At 49.5% G+C, this 15,842-nt stretch overlaps 4 protein-coding genes across 4 annotated transcripts; 3 read left to right on the forward strand and 1 right to left on the reverse strand.

The window, feature by feature from the left end:
• Positions 1-1,264: 1,264 nt before the first annotated feature.
• V8C40DRAFT_273213 (cytochrome P450) lies at positions 1,265-2,976 on the forward strand (the record flags this gene model as incomplete). Its single annotated transcript, XM_083220452.1, has 3 exons — positions 1,265-1,396; positions 1,473-2,582; positions 2,638-2,976. The coding sequence occupies 3 exons, from the start codon at positions 1,265-1,267 to the stop codon at positions 2,974-2,976; spliced, it is 1,581 nt and encodes a 526-aa protein (XP_083076057.1).
• A 134-nt stretch (positions 2,977-3,110) lies between these two features.
• On the reverse strand, positions 3,111-5,282 carry V8C40DRAFT_237013 (zinc-binding alcohol dehydrogenase family protein). The gene is made up of 5 exons (XM_083214167.1): positions 4,677-5,282; positions 4,495-4,606; positions 4,101-4,434; positions 3,921-4,034; positions 3,111-3,868 (listed from the first exon to the last, which is right to left on the reverse strand). The coding sequence occupies exons 1-5, from the start codon at positions 4,910-4,912 to the stop codon at positions 3,348-3,350; spliced, it is 1,317 nt and encodes a 438-aa protein (XP_083076058.1). The 5' UTR covers positions 4,913-5,282; the 3' UTR covers positions 3,111-3,347.
• Positions 5,283-6,944: 1,662 nt separating this feature from the next.
• V8C40DRAFT_263007 (NAD(P)-binding protein) lies at positions 6,945-8,040 on the forward strand (the record flags this gene model as incomplete). The annotated part of the gene is made up of 3 exons (XM_083219414.1): positions 6,945-6,986; positions 7,046-7,508; positions 7,568-8,040. 3 exons carry the CDS (start codon positions 6,945-6,947, stop codon positions 8,038-8,040), a joined length of 978 nt encoding a protein of 325 aa, XP_083076059.1.
• A 4,346-nt stretch (positions 8,041-12,386) lies between these two features.
• Positions 12,387-15,346, forward strand: V8C40DRAFT_158244 (sulfate transporter family-domain-containing protein). Its single transcript, XM_083211407.1, has 5 exons — positions 12,387-12,816; positions 12,895-13,040; positions 13,117-13,657; positions 13,746-14,608; positions 14,674-15,346. Exons 1-5 carry the CDS (start codon positions 12,573-12,575, stop codon positions 15,253-15,255), a joined length of 2,376 nt encoding a protein of 791 aa, XP_083076060.1. The 5' UTR covers positions 12,387-12,572; the 3' UTR covers positions 15,256-15,346.
• The last annotated feature ends 496 nt before the right edge of the window (positions 15,347-15,842 follow it).

The following is a 15,842-nucleotide window of genomic DNA, read 5'->3' on the forward strand; positions in this document are numbered from 1 at the left end:
CGATGTCTCAGAGTCAGGACTCGTATTACATGCAGCTCACAGGGTTGCTTGCTTCCTTTTGTAGTACCCCTCACCCGAAGCTGAATGCAACCCCGGATTTCTACTTCCTTTTTCCAGCTCACACCATCTGGATGCCGAACCTCCACGTGTCAGACCAGGTATTATGCGACATGATGACCGGGACGAGACTATTAGGGGTTGCATAGGGTGGTATTTTTTCAAGGGATGGTCATACTATGAAGACACCACCGAGTGTACCAAACAGCCTTGAAGCATTGCGCAACAGCACGAGGATTGCCTCTCATACGATTTGCTACCAAAGATTTGTAGACATGTCATGGTGCAATGCTCTTGACAGCCTTGCGTCTTGGCATTGCGATATTGCGTTCAGCCCTTTTCCCATTCGATAGTAATGAGGCAATTTGGTGCCATATGACATATATCAGAACCCAGAACAATGACAGTTTGTCATCAGAGCCTTAAGAGCGACACTCCAAGTATCATCCCAGCAGCCAATGGTCGAGAACCTGCCACCCACCGTTCGTGAATGGATTGGCTATTAGCCAATACACCGGCTTTTATCAACAACCCTGCAGAGAAACGAAGGATTGATCGGAAGCTGCGGCCAAAAACCTGTTATCGCGGCCGCACATATGTGCTATTACTACCTCCCTCTAAACATACAATGACAGGGGCGCAGGTAAATCAGCCTTTGCGTCGAATATTTTGTCTCTGGCATATGCATAAACGAACAATCACGGTGCAGTTGCATCGACCCTTGTTGATGGAACTCAAGACGAACACCTTCCAGGATTAAACTCGTTCGGTGTTCAATCAGCCAATCCCTGTAGAGCCTGGATCAGCTACTACGTGGCCGGGGTAGTCCAAACTTCCCGGGATAAACTGAGATTCGCAAGGCTCGGTAAAAACTCCCAATGAGAGTTTGGTGTCGTGTTCAATTTACAATTGCATACTCGGCGATAGCAAGTTGGGATGGCTGGATGGTTGATCCTTGCGATTGAATTGCGGTGCAGTATTGCAGTACTCCGCCTCGCCCCTCCATGTTCAGATACGAGTACTTGAAGGAAGAGGGGCTGAGAGCTGAAAGACATGTCTCAGCTGTGATAAGCCAAATAAAAAGCAAATATGGAGGATGCAAAATGCAAAAGTACAAATACAACGAGAGGTCTTTACAGAACCCGCCATCATCCCCTCAATAGCATCTTCCCCCATACAAAGCCATACCACAGATCGCGACAGCATCATGGAAACTTTATTTACATATGCTAAAACGCCAGTTCCGGCTCTTCCTCAAGTACAAGGCTTCATGCACGAAGTCGTCGAGGACTTGAACCGTGATACTGTCATCCGATTACTGGGCATCCTTGCTGTGCTGGTCAGTCTAAATTCCTCATGTCATGTGTCTCTCCAAGAAGCCGTGAGTATTCCAGTACTAACTAGCCGATTATTAGTTTCTTGTTTATCGAATAGTCATTATTGTCCATAATGTCTGGTTTCACCCGCTATCCAAATTCCCTGGCCCAACTCATATGGCCGCTTTCTATCTCCCCTATACGTACGGCACTTTTCTCTCCGGCCGCATGCACCATACGATGAAGAAACTCCATCGCAAGTATGGTCCTATCATACGTGTTGGCCCAAATCATCTGGCAGTTGACGGCTCTATTGCTTGGCCGCAAGTGTTTGGACACCAGACAGATAAAGAAGAGTATTCGAAGCTACCGGGCTTTCTATTTGTAGGGGACACCATATCTATCATTGGGGCACCAAAAGACATGCATAGACGACAACGGCGGCAACTTGGCCATGCGTTCAGCGATGGTGCGTTAAGAGACCAAGGACCAATCATACAGAAATATGTAGATCTCCTCATGGAGCGTTTCACTGAGAAATCCTATGCTGGGAAAAGCTTTGATGTCAACGACTGGTTCAACTTCACCACGTTTGATGTCATTGGTCATCTCACTCACTCAAAGTCATTCAACTGTCTCGAGAACGGCTCTCATCCTTGGATATCCAAGTTTTTCAGAGGATTTCGTGGCAGATCCTACGCTCATTTTCTCTCTCAAGTTCCCTATGGCTTCGAAATTGTTAAAGGACTTCACTTGATTCGAGACATCAACGACAATGAGAAGGATAAAAATGACTCTGTCCAAAGGACAATAGAGCGCATCAAGTTGGGCGATTACGCCATTGACGGCTATCGGGACTTTACGTCCTACATGCTCAAGAAGAATCACGACGGCGAATCGAGCTTTGTCGGGTTACAGCTCCTCGCTTCAGCTACTATTCTTATCGGAGCGGGCGCCGAAACAACTGCTGCCACCATGTCAGCTCTCATTTTCTACCTTGGCATAACCCCAACTGCTTATGAGAGGCTGGTCGAGGAAATTCGCTCTGCTTTTGATGATGAAGAGAGCATCACAATCACCTCCACACAGCAACTAGAATACCTCCATGCTTGCATTGAGGAGTCGCTCCGCGTGTACCCTCCTATCAACGAGACTCCCTCACGAGTCTGTCCTGGAGACACCATTGATGGGAAATATGTTCCCAGAGGAGTGAGTTTAGTACATTGTTACCAAATGGAATAGCTAACTTACCACATAACCCCAGACTGCAATTACGGTATTCCAAGAGGTCACTTACCACAATCCCGAACATTTCACCGAGCCCGACTCCTACATCCCTGAGCGATGGCTGCCCAAGTCACATCCTTTCTACGATGCCAAGTTCGATAATGACAATCGCGCGGTATTCAAGCCTTTCAGCTACGGCCCGAGGGATTGTATCGGTAAGAATCTTGCTTACTCCGAAATGCGTATAACTCTTTCACGAATGCTGTACCGGTTCGACGTGGAACTGGCTCCCGGCCAGGAGAATTGGCATAGCGCGCAGCGCACATTTTTGGCATGGGAGAGGAGACCATTGAACATTTACTTGAAGCGTAGATAGACGGCTCAAGTTTTCGAGATGCTTTGATAAGGAGAGCATTATCTGATATCATGGAGTTTGCCATGATGAGCTTGAGAAGCACTATAGAGAAATAGTGAAAGATCAAATACAACTGTGAAGTTAAGGATACTTTGGCTGCTACTTAGGGTCTCTACGTATTAATTGCTTCATAGCTTGTCCACCATTTCCTCTTCTCACAGACTTGTGTGTTCCCGTAACAAATGGGTCGGTTCGAGCAGACCCAAGGGAAACTGTTTTCTATAATAAAATAACAGCTTCTCCCATCTCGAAGTAAACAATTCATCTTATTCGCTAACGATGCTGTTATGCTATGTGCGTCGAATGCGCATGACTCGGCGTAACAATGGTATCTAAGGGAAAAGTTCAATCTTCGTCTCGGGTTCCTTCATACGAACCACGATCCTCTTTCCTGATGTTTTACCCTGTCTTAGTCTTTCCAACGCCCCATTAATAGCATCAAGTCCACCTGGTACGAATTCAACCTCTGGAGGCCGTAACTTATTGGTATCAAGAAGCTCGTATAGCCATTTACTCAAGTGCCCACCGACCCATTGGCTTGTGTGGAAGAGCTTGATGGGCACCGTATGCACCTGGACATTAGGGTTAAGCTTTTCGGGAGGGCCTGTCATGGCAACGAGGTGACTCAGTTTGCTGCCACCTCCTCGTGTGACTGGATCAACTGGTGGCGGATTTGTTGGTGTCTCTTTTCCTGGGGAACAGTATCTAGAGCTTGTGCGTTCTGCAAGAACTTGTTGGCACCATGCTGCAGTTTCTGGCCCAACTGTGTCGATGGCGAATCTTAGTGAGCCTGGGATGAGTCGTTTGATATCGCGCTTGGCTTGATCGAGGTCGCTACGATCAATTAAAATATCTACAGCCTTTAGTTAGCAATGGTTTTGTCAAGATCCTTCATCTGAACGCACCAGTTCCGAGTGATTGTAGAAGTTGTCGATGTTTGCCGAGATCAGCAACGCCTGCTACTTTCAGGCCTCCTATTTTCGCCAGCTGAATCACGATCTGTGCAGTAACGGTAGATGCTTCGAAAAGAAAAGGTCAGTTCTCAGTGTCAAATCTCTTCTCTCTTCAGAAGTAGTGTCTCTCACCTCCGTAGACTAATAGCCATTCGCCGGGCTGAGCTTGATAGCAAGGCGCCAGGGCGTCGAAGACCTCCTCCGCGATATCATCAGGCACGTCTTCTGGGTACCATCTCGCATTCTCAAGAAGGTTAAACTCTCGCTTTTTGAGACCCTTTGTAAAAGTGACACCTAAACAAACTCCGAGAGAGAGGCCTGCTGCGACAAAGGCAACGCCCATAGGGGCGACTTTAAACGGGTCGACATGTTTGGGAATCCGAATGGCATTGTAGCAGCAGACAATGGCATACTCTTGAAAAGCGGATTTTCTAAAGTCACGGTAGTCTGTAGACACAGCGAGGACCTTGACCAATGTCAGCCAGCCATAAACGTGATGCGGCAATAGAAGTGTTTAGAAACTCACCCACTCTCCCGGCTGAAGTTTACATCTCTGGTCGACTTCTGAAGCTATAATCTTGCCTATAAACTCGCGTCCATTCAGGCAAGGTGGTGACGGTAGCACAAGTCCAAAATCTCTACAACAAATTGTTTAGTAAACCGTAAAGGCGACGAGCGATGGTTGCCCTTCTGTGGAGAAATACGTACGCTGATTTCCAGTCGATTGGATTCAAGCCAATGCCATGCACTTCAACTAATAAATCTCCGAATCTGAGTTCAGGGATCTCTCTATCTGTGTGGAGCTTATATGGCTGTCGAGGGTCATGGAGAAGCAGCTGTCGTTGTGAATAAGGTACACCTTTTCCGTATGTGGCGGGCGGAAACGATGTAATGGCTGCAACCCCTGCGATCGTCACAATCGTTTTTGATGAGGCCACGGCCATGATATGCTTGTTATGTTTAATAATAAAGCCGTGATCCAGTGATCAAATTCCAGCAACCATCAGCAGTGGTAGGAGACCGTCCTAACCTTGTAAATTGCGTGATGGGAGCTAGGTTGCTTTTGCGAGACGATCTTCAGTTCCCGGCGGTATATTTAACCAAGGCCACGCGTGACTCTGCATGAATAGTCTGGCACGCAGAGCCGTTCCGCTTACATGTTTTGCAAACTACAGGCAAACTAGTGCTAGTCGCCGATAAAGTATCTTCCGCAGAGTGGTAACCGGTTGCAAGTGGAAATCCCTGAGGAGCACTTCGTGGGCCCATTCTGCAAACTTCACTCAGCCACAAGTGGTTTGTCATCATCAGCGACAGAGTAAGCCTATGAAATATTCATGTTCTTTCGAGCTGGACAGGCTCATGATTGGCTGAATCAACTGTCTCAAGAGAGACAGTAGTTGACGGCCGGGCGTTGTCCGTATGACCCGGATAAGCGAACTGAGCAAGTATTCGGTCGACTTCGCATACAGCTCAAGTTGCGTCGCAACCATTTGGCCGTTTACAAACACACAGTCACAGAGAATGCGTGTGGCTAATGAACACATATAGCAGCATCACACCACACTCTTCTAGTTGAACCACAAAGTGAGGGTCTGCAGGCCTTTATTTCTCTTTTTATTCCTCTTTTTATTCCTCTTTTTATTCCTCTTTTTATTCCTCTTTTCAGTGCTCTTAAGTCGCAGGGGCACAATGACGACGGCAACCAAGAGATGTCGTGATCAGTAGCGGGGCGACGGACGACTTCGGTGGCGTGGGGAAGAAACAAATTGGAGCGAATCAGCTTACCCGTTGGCGCACGTTAGAGTGATGCCAAGGTGAGAACTACTATGGAGCTGGTCAGCCCTTGATGCACACACAATCGAGATTCACTACCTATCTAGGTGTAAGTGGGTTTAGGTTCGGCCGGAGTCAAAAGGGCTTTGCCTACATGTAGCCAAGTCTGTGTGGGATATATAGTCGGCAATTCCCCAAATACACAAGAGATCGTATTTCTGATTGTGATGCGACTCCAAAGTTCCACAGAAGAGCGTTGACCTCGTGGCGATGATAACGAATTTCTGACACGATTCTGTAATCCAGCCTAGTTTCATCAAGGCCAGAAGGTCGATGATGTGGCTGCCACGCTTGCTTCATTCGACTTCTCAGCCATTGCCAATTATAGCTTTACCTCCATTATATGTCAGACACGAGAGAACGGCCGACCGAGCACAAGAAAAACATGGAGGAAGAGATGAGCACTTACTTATCAGCGAACGATTGGGCAAACAAATGGTACAAGATACATATTTCCATGCTGAGATTCAGGCAATGGATTCTTCATGCTTAGCCTATCCGTAAACCAGCACCATTCGCCAGGCCGCATCTTCATATTCTCTTCTACTCCATCAACTGCCCAATTCGTAATTTGCTGATACCGGCCGGATCGATCAAGAAGGTGTAAGAAAGCCTAATCCCAGATCATGCAAAGACACGGCTCTTGCCGCCCACATTCGCGTGGCCTTTGACAACTACTCTCGCCGAGATCAGTAATCTTTTTCTAGATACATTATCAAGCAGCTCAGATTACCAAACCCTCATCCCGTCTTGGAAAGTGCCGATTGTTACTGAAAGTCTCCGTTAGATCTCCTGTTATCTGTTGATTGCTTTTCTTCCATCTCTGATTCTTCTTCAACATAGTTGGCGCTCTTGTTGAACCCCAACGCATCTCTTAGAGACCCGGCGATTAATAATCGTCACTAAGTAACGGGAGGTTTATCACTCGGCAGATGTCCTGTAGGTTCGGCATCGATGAATGAATCCATGGGATAGAGCCGGTGGGATGCAACACTGGAATCGTAGAAAATAATAATCAGTCAACATGCGTCACCGCTATTGTCCATGTACTGGGGGATTTAAGACGAGCGATGGCCAGATCGAAAAGCGAGGGTTTGCTCTGTAGAAACAGAATCATCCATTTGACTGCATTCTCAACCCACCATGGCATCTGAGGGCATCATCAAGAAAATTGTGTGGTATGGAGTGAGTAATAGGCCCGTGATTCCTTGGACTCAGCAAGATCGCAACTGACTCTTCAGTAGGGGGCCCGGCTTGGCGGCCAAATCTTGCAGCGCGTTGCCGCGATCAACAAGTACGACATTACTTTCATCGGACGCAAAGACCCTTCCGAGTATAAAAACGTGCCAGAAGGGATTCCCATTGTGCAAGTCGATTTAAAAGATCACAAGGGTCTCGTCAAGGCATTAACTGGCGCCGATGCCGTGGTCGTGTTCACACAATTCGGTCCAGGAGGGAATCTCGACATTGTTCAGATCGCCCTCATCAATGCAGCCATTGAGGCTGGGGTGAAGCTCTTTGTCCCATCAGAATGGGCACCTGATACTGCAGGTGCATATGAGTCGACGGTTGCGAGAATGGGGCCCAACACTCTGCCCCCTAATGGAGCCATTGCGGCAAAGAGGGTGATACACAACTACCTGTTGGCCAGATCTGCTGAAGGCAAGATTGACTTTGTAACCCTGCACGTCGGTAACCTACTGATAAGTAAGTTACCAAGACCTCAACGCTGTTGAACTGCTTCCTATTAATCACTTTGATCTCAGGCCTTACTCCCTTTTCACCAATGGATCTAAACAAACGCACCGCCTCAGTTGGAGACGGTGGTCACAATCTCATCTCCATATCCAGCCTCGACACACTGACCAAAGGGCTAGACAGCCTGTTAACAAAGTACCCAAAGGTCAAGAACGGCTTCTTTTACATCTGCGACGGCGAAACAACCTTGCAAAAGATTGTAAAAAGCTTCCAGGACGCTTCCGAATCCAAGGAGCCCTGGGAGATTACCTCGTTCTCCATCTCCGAGAGGAAGAAGGCGGCAGATGAGAACATGCGAAATGGCATATATACTTGGAAAGAGTTTATAGGTGTACTGACGTATCCTTTTACTGGCGGCCTGACTGCATGGACGAACCCCGATAATGAGAAGTTGGGACTGCCCCTGCCAAGCGATGAAAGAGCACAAAAGGTTGTCGATGACCTTGTTCAGCAATCTTTGGCAAGGGGTAAAATTATATAACTAACGGTTTAGCGCCAAGTATGTAACATAGCGGTGCAGTATCTTGTTATGGTGGGAGGATATTTTGAACACTTTAGCTATTTACATCAATAATAGTTATATATGGATCTTTTCTTATATTATGCGAGGTTGCAATGGGAGTTGGAGAGATATAGAGAACCGTGTAGCTGCTGAGCATACTACCCTAGATATGTAGTCTGATGAATACTATATAAGCATACTTAGTAGTTTTGGGAGCGCTAACAACCCCCCTATCATCCAGTACTACGTCTGAATGCAAAGGAATATATTGGGTCGTACCCTGCTGGCGTCAAGGGTCATCCAAATTCATCACAGACCCCAGAGATAACAGATTTTGTTTGGTTTCTAGAAGCCCATGACGAGATTAAGACCGCAATAGACATCTGTAGAATAAGGTATAGCCACAAAATTGATTGCATGTTTTTCATGGACTCGTTGCTATTGAGTCTATGTAGCTCCCCCTTCCCGCGCTGTGTACATGGCGAGATATTAGACAATATGTTTACGTCAACTTGAGAAGAAATTTCATTCTCGACTTGCACAAACATCAGGCCGAACCGGGACATCTCCCAGTCCCGCCCCTATCTTTACCTTCATCCCGTTCTACGTATAGTAGTGACTATTTGAGATTCTTGGCAGAACTAATTTGACAAGTCTCGTGTAATCAAATTACACTTGATTCACTTTAACTTCATTCAACATCACCGAATCAAACTCAGTCTACACTAGCTCACGTGCCAGCTCAACAATCCTCTCCATCTAGACGCACGCCAGTCTCTAAATAATAGAGTCTAGACCAAGCAAGCCTCAGCTTTCGTCCGGGGGTCCAATCTCTTGCCGGGGCAGATATTCTTGAACCCCTGTGGAGAAACCCGGGAAATGGACTTGCATCACTAACTTCCAGTCAACAAGGGGATAACCTACGAAGAGAGGCTAGTAGTAGCGGCGTCACCCTAAGCCTGCTGCGTGGCTTGACATTTCTTGATATCACACATCTTCTTTTTTTCACTTGAGATAATACGGCTGGAAGCCCGGCATTGGACCCCACGGACTACTTCGTAGTAGGCATAGATGTCTAATGCGACATGTAATGACAAGAATGGCGCCTTCCGATGGCGCCATGGTGTCATGAACTGATATGCCGTGTGCTTGATAGAGGCAACTCAAAGTAAAAAGGGGGGCGGAAGAGATCGAGATGATCACCGTCCCCAGGACGGCATGTGAAAGACGGGATTGAATAGGATTCAGCTGAAGAGGCTTGCTGAAAGACTAGTACGCTTTACATACCGGGAGAAGAGCGAATGGTCAAGGTTATTGCTTCAGCTTCACCTCTTTTCCAGCCAGGGAGTATCGCAGGCGTGCCCAACCTCGCCACTCGGAGAAGCTAGAGACAATACCTGAATTGTCTATGCGCCAACAAACAGTCTAATGTTAGGGATAGAGGCTTGTGATAGGCTTGTATATTGAGCCAGGATATAGAACACATCCATCCATGTGACTCGGTACCTCTTTGGGCTGCAGTGACGGCCGGGATGCTCATTCAGCTTCTGGAAGGGCGAGTTATGCCATTCACAACGACAAACTTTAAGCAGCATAAGATGGAGTCTTCAGATATTGCTTCTGAGTAATGTCAAGCTGGGCATGTCTCAGTGTCGGCGTAGCCGGGTAGGTAGCCCACCACGGCACGAGTCGAGGGAGCAGGTTGGCTGTCTCTCCCATGGACTCGGTTGACGCATTGTGTACTCCATACTGCAGCTGAGTTTGAGCATGCATTGCTGCTACTATCCGACATCCTCTTAGCTCGCGTGAGGCGGCGGCCGTCGTCATGGATAGCTCCCCGATCGCCCGTTGGTTCGACCATGGATGGCCTCTTGGCCAGGCTTCTCATGCGCCTCTTCAGCAAGGAGTGCTCTTCAAGTGCCACCGAGTTGTATACAAGGCACGTCACTGGCGGCAAGCACAGAATAGGCCAAGTGCTAACAGCATCCAGATGACCAATATTAAACGCTCAAGGCGCAATAATTATTGATCGGTCATGAGCTTTTGAACAATCCAGTCCCAACAATGGCCCAGACTCTCTTTGTCGGCGACCAGAGCCTTGCTAACGCCCCCATGCCCTCAGCCCAGCGAGCTGTAATGTACTTTTGGTTTGGGTGCGTAATCAAGAGGCGGGCATATAACGAGTGTACATGGGAAGATTGCGCCATCTGCGCTATTACAACGTTTTTGGAAGTGCTGGAAGTCGCTCCAAAAAGGGCGACCACCCGAGGCTCCATAATGGGGGACCCTTTCGACTTTCGGAGCCAATGTCAGGGCGGTTCAGGGATGCCCATGTCCCATCGAGCTGTTGCGACGTGGACGTGGTTCTGCATCCTTGTGATAAAAACTTGGCGTGGGCGTGAAGCAACTGCTGAGATGGCTGGCGGCTGAGGGCAAGCTGGCCCAAAACATGCAGCTAAGGACAAGCAAATGTCACAAGACGGGGTGTATTCGAAGCGGGCGTGAATCGTCTGCCGTGAGACAGAAGTTGCTGATAGGCCCAGCCAGTCCGTCAGGCTGGCAAGAGATGATGTTCTCGACGGGGCCATTTTGGTTTCTTTTTTCTTCTCTTTGACACGGGCGGAGATGGCGGAGGATGGGAGGGATTTGCACAACGCACCAATCCCCAAGCCGTCTGTCTCCATGCTTGTACATGACAAGGTCGTAGTACATCCCATCCATAGGACGCGGAGCACGGAATAATACGCCTACCCGGCGCCTGGTCGATTTGGATCCGACTCCAGCAAGTGCCCTTAGTGTCGTAGCTTAAATCGAGTTAGACGGGCGATGGTCCGGATGTTGTCTAGATCTCCTGGGACGCATGTATGTACAAGCAGGCAGAACAGCTTGTGTACGATTTGTGTGGCTCTGTGCTCCATGGCATGCGGTGATACAGTGGAAGATGCTGTCCAGCTCGGTTTATGCTGAACACGACTCGCCAGCGTCTCTCCAGCAATGAGGCATCTCAAAGATAAGGTTTCTTGTGGGCGAAGAAATCTCCTCGTATGAACTCAGGCACATCATGGCGAGCTTCGGGTCGCCGGCATGGGGTCCAGACAAGCCCCCAAAGAGGTGTGTCAGCCCGAAAGATGACATGGGAGGCAGGGATTATTGCGTTGCGAGGCGATGCCGTAGCCGTGGAGTGTGGAGTTGTCGGGTAGATGGTGCTTTTGCTGGTGATGGATGGCGATGTTCCTTTGCGAATGAGACACACAGAGATGATGCTGACAGGCAGACAGAGGCAGTCATGCAAGACAGCACAGATTTACTGTAACACTGCACCCATCGTCTGCACCAGGACCCCCATCATCCAGCTTCCCGGATCAAGCAAATACAAGAGACAACCAACACGCTCAAAAAGAACATCACCGAAAATTGGGTTCAGAGTTTTCGGTGTCCATCAGTTGACGCAATCCAGACAACATTCATTGTCCAAGTACCTCTCCCACCAACAAACTATGAGCCCGCTACCTCCTCCAACCCCGGTCTCACCCGCCTCAACACTAGGTACAGAAAAAGAAAGGAAGAAGAAAAGAGGAGCCGTGGCTAGGCTAGCCGTCCATGTTTCTCCCCCCTGGGTCCTTTAGCTGCAAGCGAATACTTAGCCAGAAGCACGCAATCCGGTGGCTCTCTAGACAAAGCTTCGAGTTGCCCATCTCTGGCCACAGACCCGCGCACCACCAGCTGTGCCAGATTTGATTTTTCTATTTTTTTCACTCGATAGCTCCGTTTTTCGAGGGCTTTAATTGGTTCCTTTTGCGTGATATGGGTGTAACAGTATCAACGGGGTCTTTGTAATGGATGCTCTTTTGCATGGCGATTGTTTGATTTAGTGTTAGTGTGCTCCGAGACAGGTATCATATCGGTACCCGCTCCGGTGCCCACAGCGGAGGAGGGACTTGCTAGTGACATCCAGCCCCAGAAAGATTGGGAATCACATCACCAGCATGTAAGAGTAAGAAGGACGAACGAAAAGTCTGGAGGCTGATCCTAGAGGCGGATACGGCACATGGCATGGATGCAATGTTCATCCTTATCCATACGCGTGATAGTCCCTGGCCCTGTACCTGTACCAGACTCGGCGCAACCCAATATTCCATCTGGGATGCTACATAAATAAAGTTGGTTTGGCCGTCTCTCCACCCGCTTCTGCATCCGCATATCTCTCCCCAACTCTCTCCTTTTCTCTTTCTCTTTTTTTTTTCATCCGTTGCAAATCTGAAGGAGGTGGTCCATCATCTTCTTTAGTAGCAGAGCAACGTTACGATTTTAATAGTTCCGTCTACAGCCCTCTTTGGGTGACACAGACAGGAACTAGACTGGCGGTGCTGACCGTTGGGAATTGATACCTCGGAGTAACAAGAGCGGCGGCGGTATCAGAAAGTTTTGCTATACTTTCAGCCCCCTTCTTATCTTCTCTTGTCCCTCCTCCTTCTCTTCCTCCTCGCCATCAATATCATTATACCAGAGCCATGGCTGCAGCCAAAGAGCGCGTTGCCAAGGCCCTTGGCTTCAGAACGGAAGATCGCGACAGCGACATCCCCTCAATATCCAACGCAGATCCCTTCATCGAGAGAGAGCCGACCGTTCAAGAGTTTCTCGAGGAAATCACACCGTCACTTCACGATGTCGGACAGTACTTTTACCACCTGTTCCCTTTTCTCTCTTGGATTGGCAAATACAACTTTACATGGTTCATTGGTGATTTGATTGCTGGTGAGTTGTCCGCTTACCTTTTTTTACCATTGTCATGATCGTTTCAAAAGCCCAATGTGCCTAATCCTCGTCTACTAGGTGTCACCGTTGGCGCTGTTGTCGTTCCTCAGAGTATGGCGTACGCCGCGCTTGCCCAGCTTCCACCTGAATATGGCCTGTACTCTTCTTTTATGGGTGTCTTGATCTACTGGTTTTTTGCGACTTCCAAGGATATCACCATCGGAGTAAGTCTTATCATTCGAACCGCGTGTATAAGTCGAACTTGATGAGAACGCCTGTCGCTAACACACACAACCACAGCCTGTTGCTGTCATGTCCCAGGTCACTGGCGACGTCGTTCTCAAGGCGGCAACACGACTCCCAGATGTTCCCGGCCACGTCATTGCTTCAGCCCTGGCCATCATCGCAGGAGCCATCATCTGCTTCCTCGGCCTCGCACGCCTGGGTTGGATCGTCGAGTTCATATCGCTGCCATCCATCTGCGCCTTCATGACGGGCTCCGCCATCAACATCGCCGCCGGCCAAGTGCCCAAACTAATGGGCATCAAGGGCGTCAACACGCGAGCTGCGCCTTACAGGGTCATTATCGACACGCTCAAGGGCCTGCCAACCACGACCATTGACGCTGCCTTGGGTCTGACTTCTCTCCTGATGCTGTACCTGATTCGAAGCACCTGCACGTACCTGGCCAAGAAGCAGCCTCACCGGGCCAAGCTGTACTTTTTCATCTCGACCCTGCGTACGGCCTTTGTGATTCTGCTGTACACGGGCATCAGCGCGGGCATGACGCTGCACAACAAGGCCCATCCCCGAATCAGCATCCTAGGCAAGGTTCCTCGTGGTATGTTAAACTGATCTCCTTTCCCTGATGTGCATATGCACGATCATCTAGACGGTATCATTTTTCTGACAATGCATGACTGTTGTAGGTTTCCAACACACTGGCGCTCCCGAAATCAACGACACCATCATCAAGGCATTTTTGCCCGAGCTCCCCGCCGCCGTCATCGTCATGCTGATCGAGCACATTTCCATCTCCAAGTCCTTTGGCCGAGTCAACAACTACATCATCGACCCGTCCCAGGAACTCGTCGCCATTGGCATCACTAACCTGCTCGGTCCCTTCCTCGGCGCCTATCCCGCCACTGGATCCTTCTCTCGTACCGCCATCAAGGCCAAGGCCGGTGTGCGCACGCCCTTTGCCGGTGTCATCACTGCCATTGTTGTTCTGCTGGCCCTGTATGCTCTGACAGCTCTCTTCTTTTACATCCCCAACGCAGCTCTTTCCGCCGTCATCATCCACGCCGTCGGCGATGTCATCACGCCTCTCCCCGTCGTCTTCCAGTTCTGGCGTGTATCGCCCCTCGAAGTGGTCATCTTCCTGGCTGGTGTTCTGGTGACTGTCTTCTCCACGATCGAAAACGGCATCTACACCACCATCTGCGTGTCCTTTGCAGTCGTCGTTTTCCGCCTGTTCCTCAGCCGCGGCCGCTTCCTTGGCGTGGCTCGCGTCAAGACTGTTCGAGCAACCAAGGGCAACACAGACAAGAGTGACCAAGAGGCCTTTGCCGAGCCATCAGAATACTCGGAGCGATCCGGTTTCTTGCCTCTGGGCCACGAGGACGGCTCCAACCCCCGAGTGACTGTGTCGAGCCCGTATCCCGGCATTTTCATCTACCGCTTCGCCGAGGGCTTCAACTACCCCAACGCCACGCGATATCTCAACCACTTGACGGAGACCATCTTCAAGGAGACTCGACGCACAGATGTCAAGACGCTTGCTAAGCTTGGTGTAAGTTGATGTCATATTCTCTTGTACATATATGAAAAAAGAAGCTAAAATGTTGTGCTCGTTAGGACCGACCCTGGAACGACCCAACCCCTCGAAACCAGAAGCAGGAAGAGCACGATGAACGTCCCACGCTCAAGGCCATCATCCTCGACTTCGCCACGGTCAACATCATCGACGTGACAGCAGCCCAGGCCCTGATCGACGTCCGCAACCAGCTGGACCGCTACGCAGCTCCCCGAACAGTCGACTGGCACTTTGCCCACATCGAGAACCGCTGGACGAAGCGCGCCCTGGCCGCGGCAGGCTTCGGCTACCGCACCCCCAGCCACAACGCCGAGGACGGCGAGGGCGCGGGCCACTGGAAGACCATCTTCAGCATCGCGGAGCTGGGCGGCTCGGACAGCGCGGCGGCGGCGGCTGCCGCGGAGGAGAAGGCCGGCCGGGCTGTGCAGTACGACGTGGAGCGCACCAACTCGGATGACATTTCAAAGGCTTCTGACAAGGACGTTCCCTCGCACCCGAGCAGCAGACGATTGGTTGCCATCCGGGGCTTGAACAGGCCGTACTTTCACTTTGATTTGCAGGAGGCGGTTGAGTCTGCGATTGCAAACGCGGAGAGACATGGCAATGATAATGATTCTGAATGAGCGGGCAGCTTATAGATTTGGATTTGGATGTTATTTTGATTTTAATGGGGGATCTTGGACTCTTTCTTTGAGCTTATTCTAGTCCTGTTTGGAGCGCGGCATTGTTTAATAAGGTCCAGGCTATATCCATCTGCCAGCTTACGGGTGGTTTGGATCTGATGTTTGGTACCACGTTCACTTTTCAAACTCTGATACCACACTGCTGTTTGGGATGGACGTTAAGAAGATCCCACGGTAGAAAAGAAATATATATATAAATAAATATATGCTCTTGATATAATACTTTTTGATCTCCAAGATTCACACTAGCAGTAAGTAAGCCGGTGGCTGTGGGAAGTGACACGCAGACCAAAGGCGTAGTTCCCGGGTAAGCCATGACGAATCGGGCACAATGAGCCAGATTGAGGCAAAAGCGGCGAAGGCGAAGGGCGATGGCTTGAGCACACGCAAGCTTGAACGTTGACGCGGCTTATTTATTACCAGGTGCCTCACGTGCTCATTTATCAGGAGGCGGGATGTTTAGTCCGCGGCAAGATAAGAAGAAGAACAATCGGGATGAAAGGTGAGTTGAGGTGAGTATCATCGAT

This window comes from Trichoderma camerunense (assembly GCF_050948025.1).
Source record: "Trichoderma camerunense strain CBS 138272 chromosome Unknown V8C40scaffold_4, whole genome shotgun sequence".
NCBI lineage: Eukaryota > Fungi > Ascomycota > Sordariomycetes > Hypocreales > Hypocreaceae > Trichoderma > Trichoderma camerunense.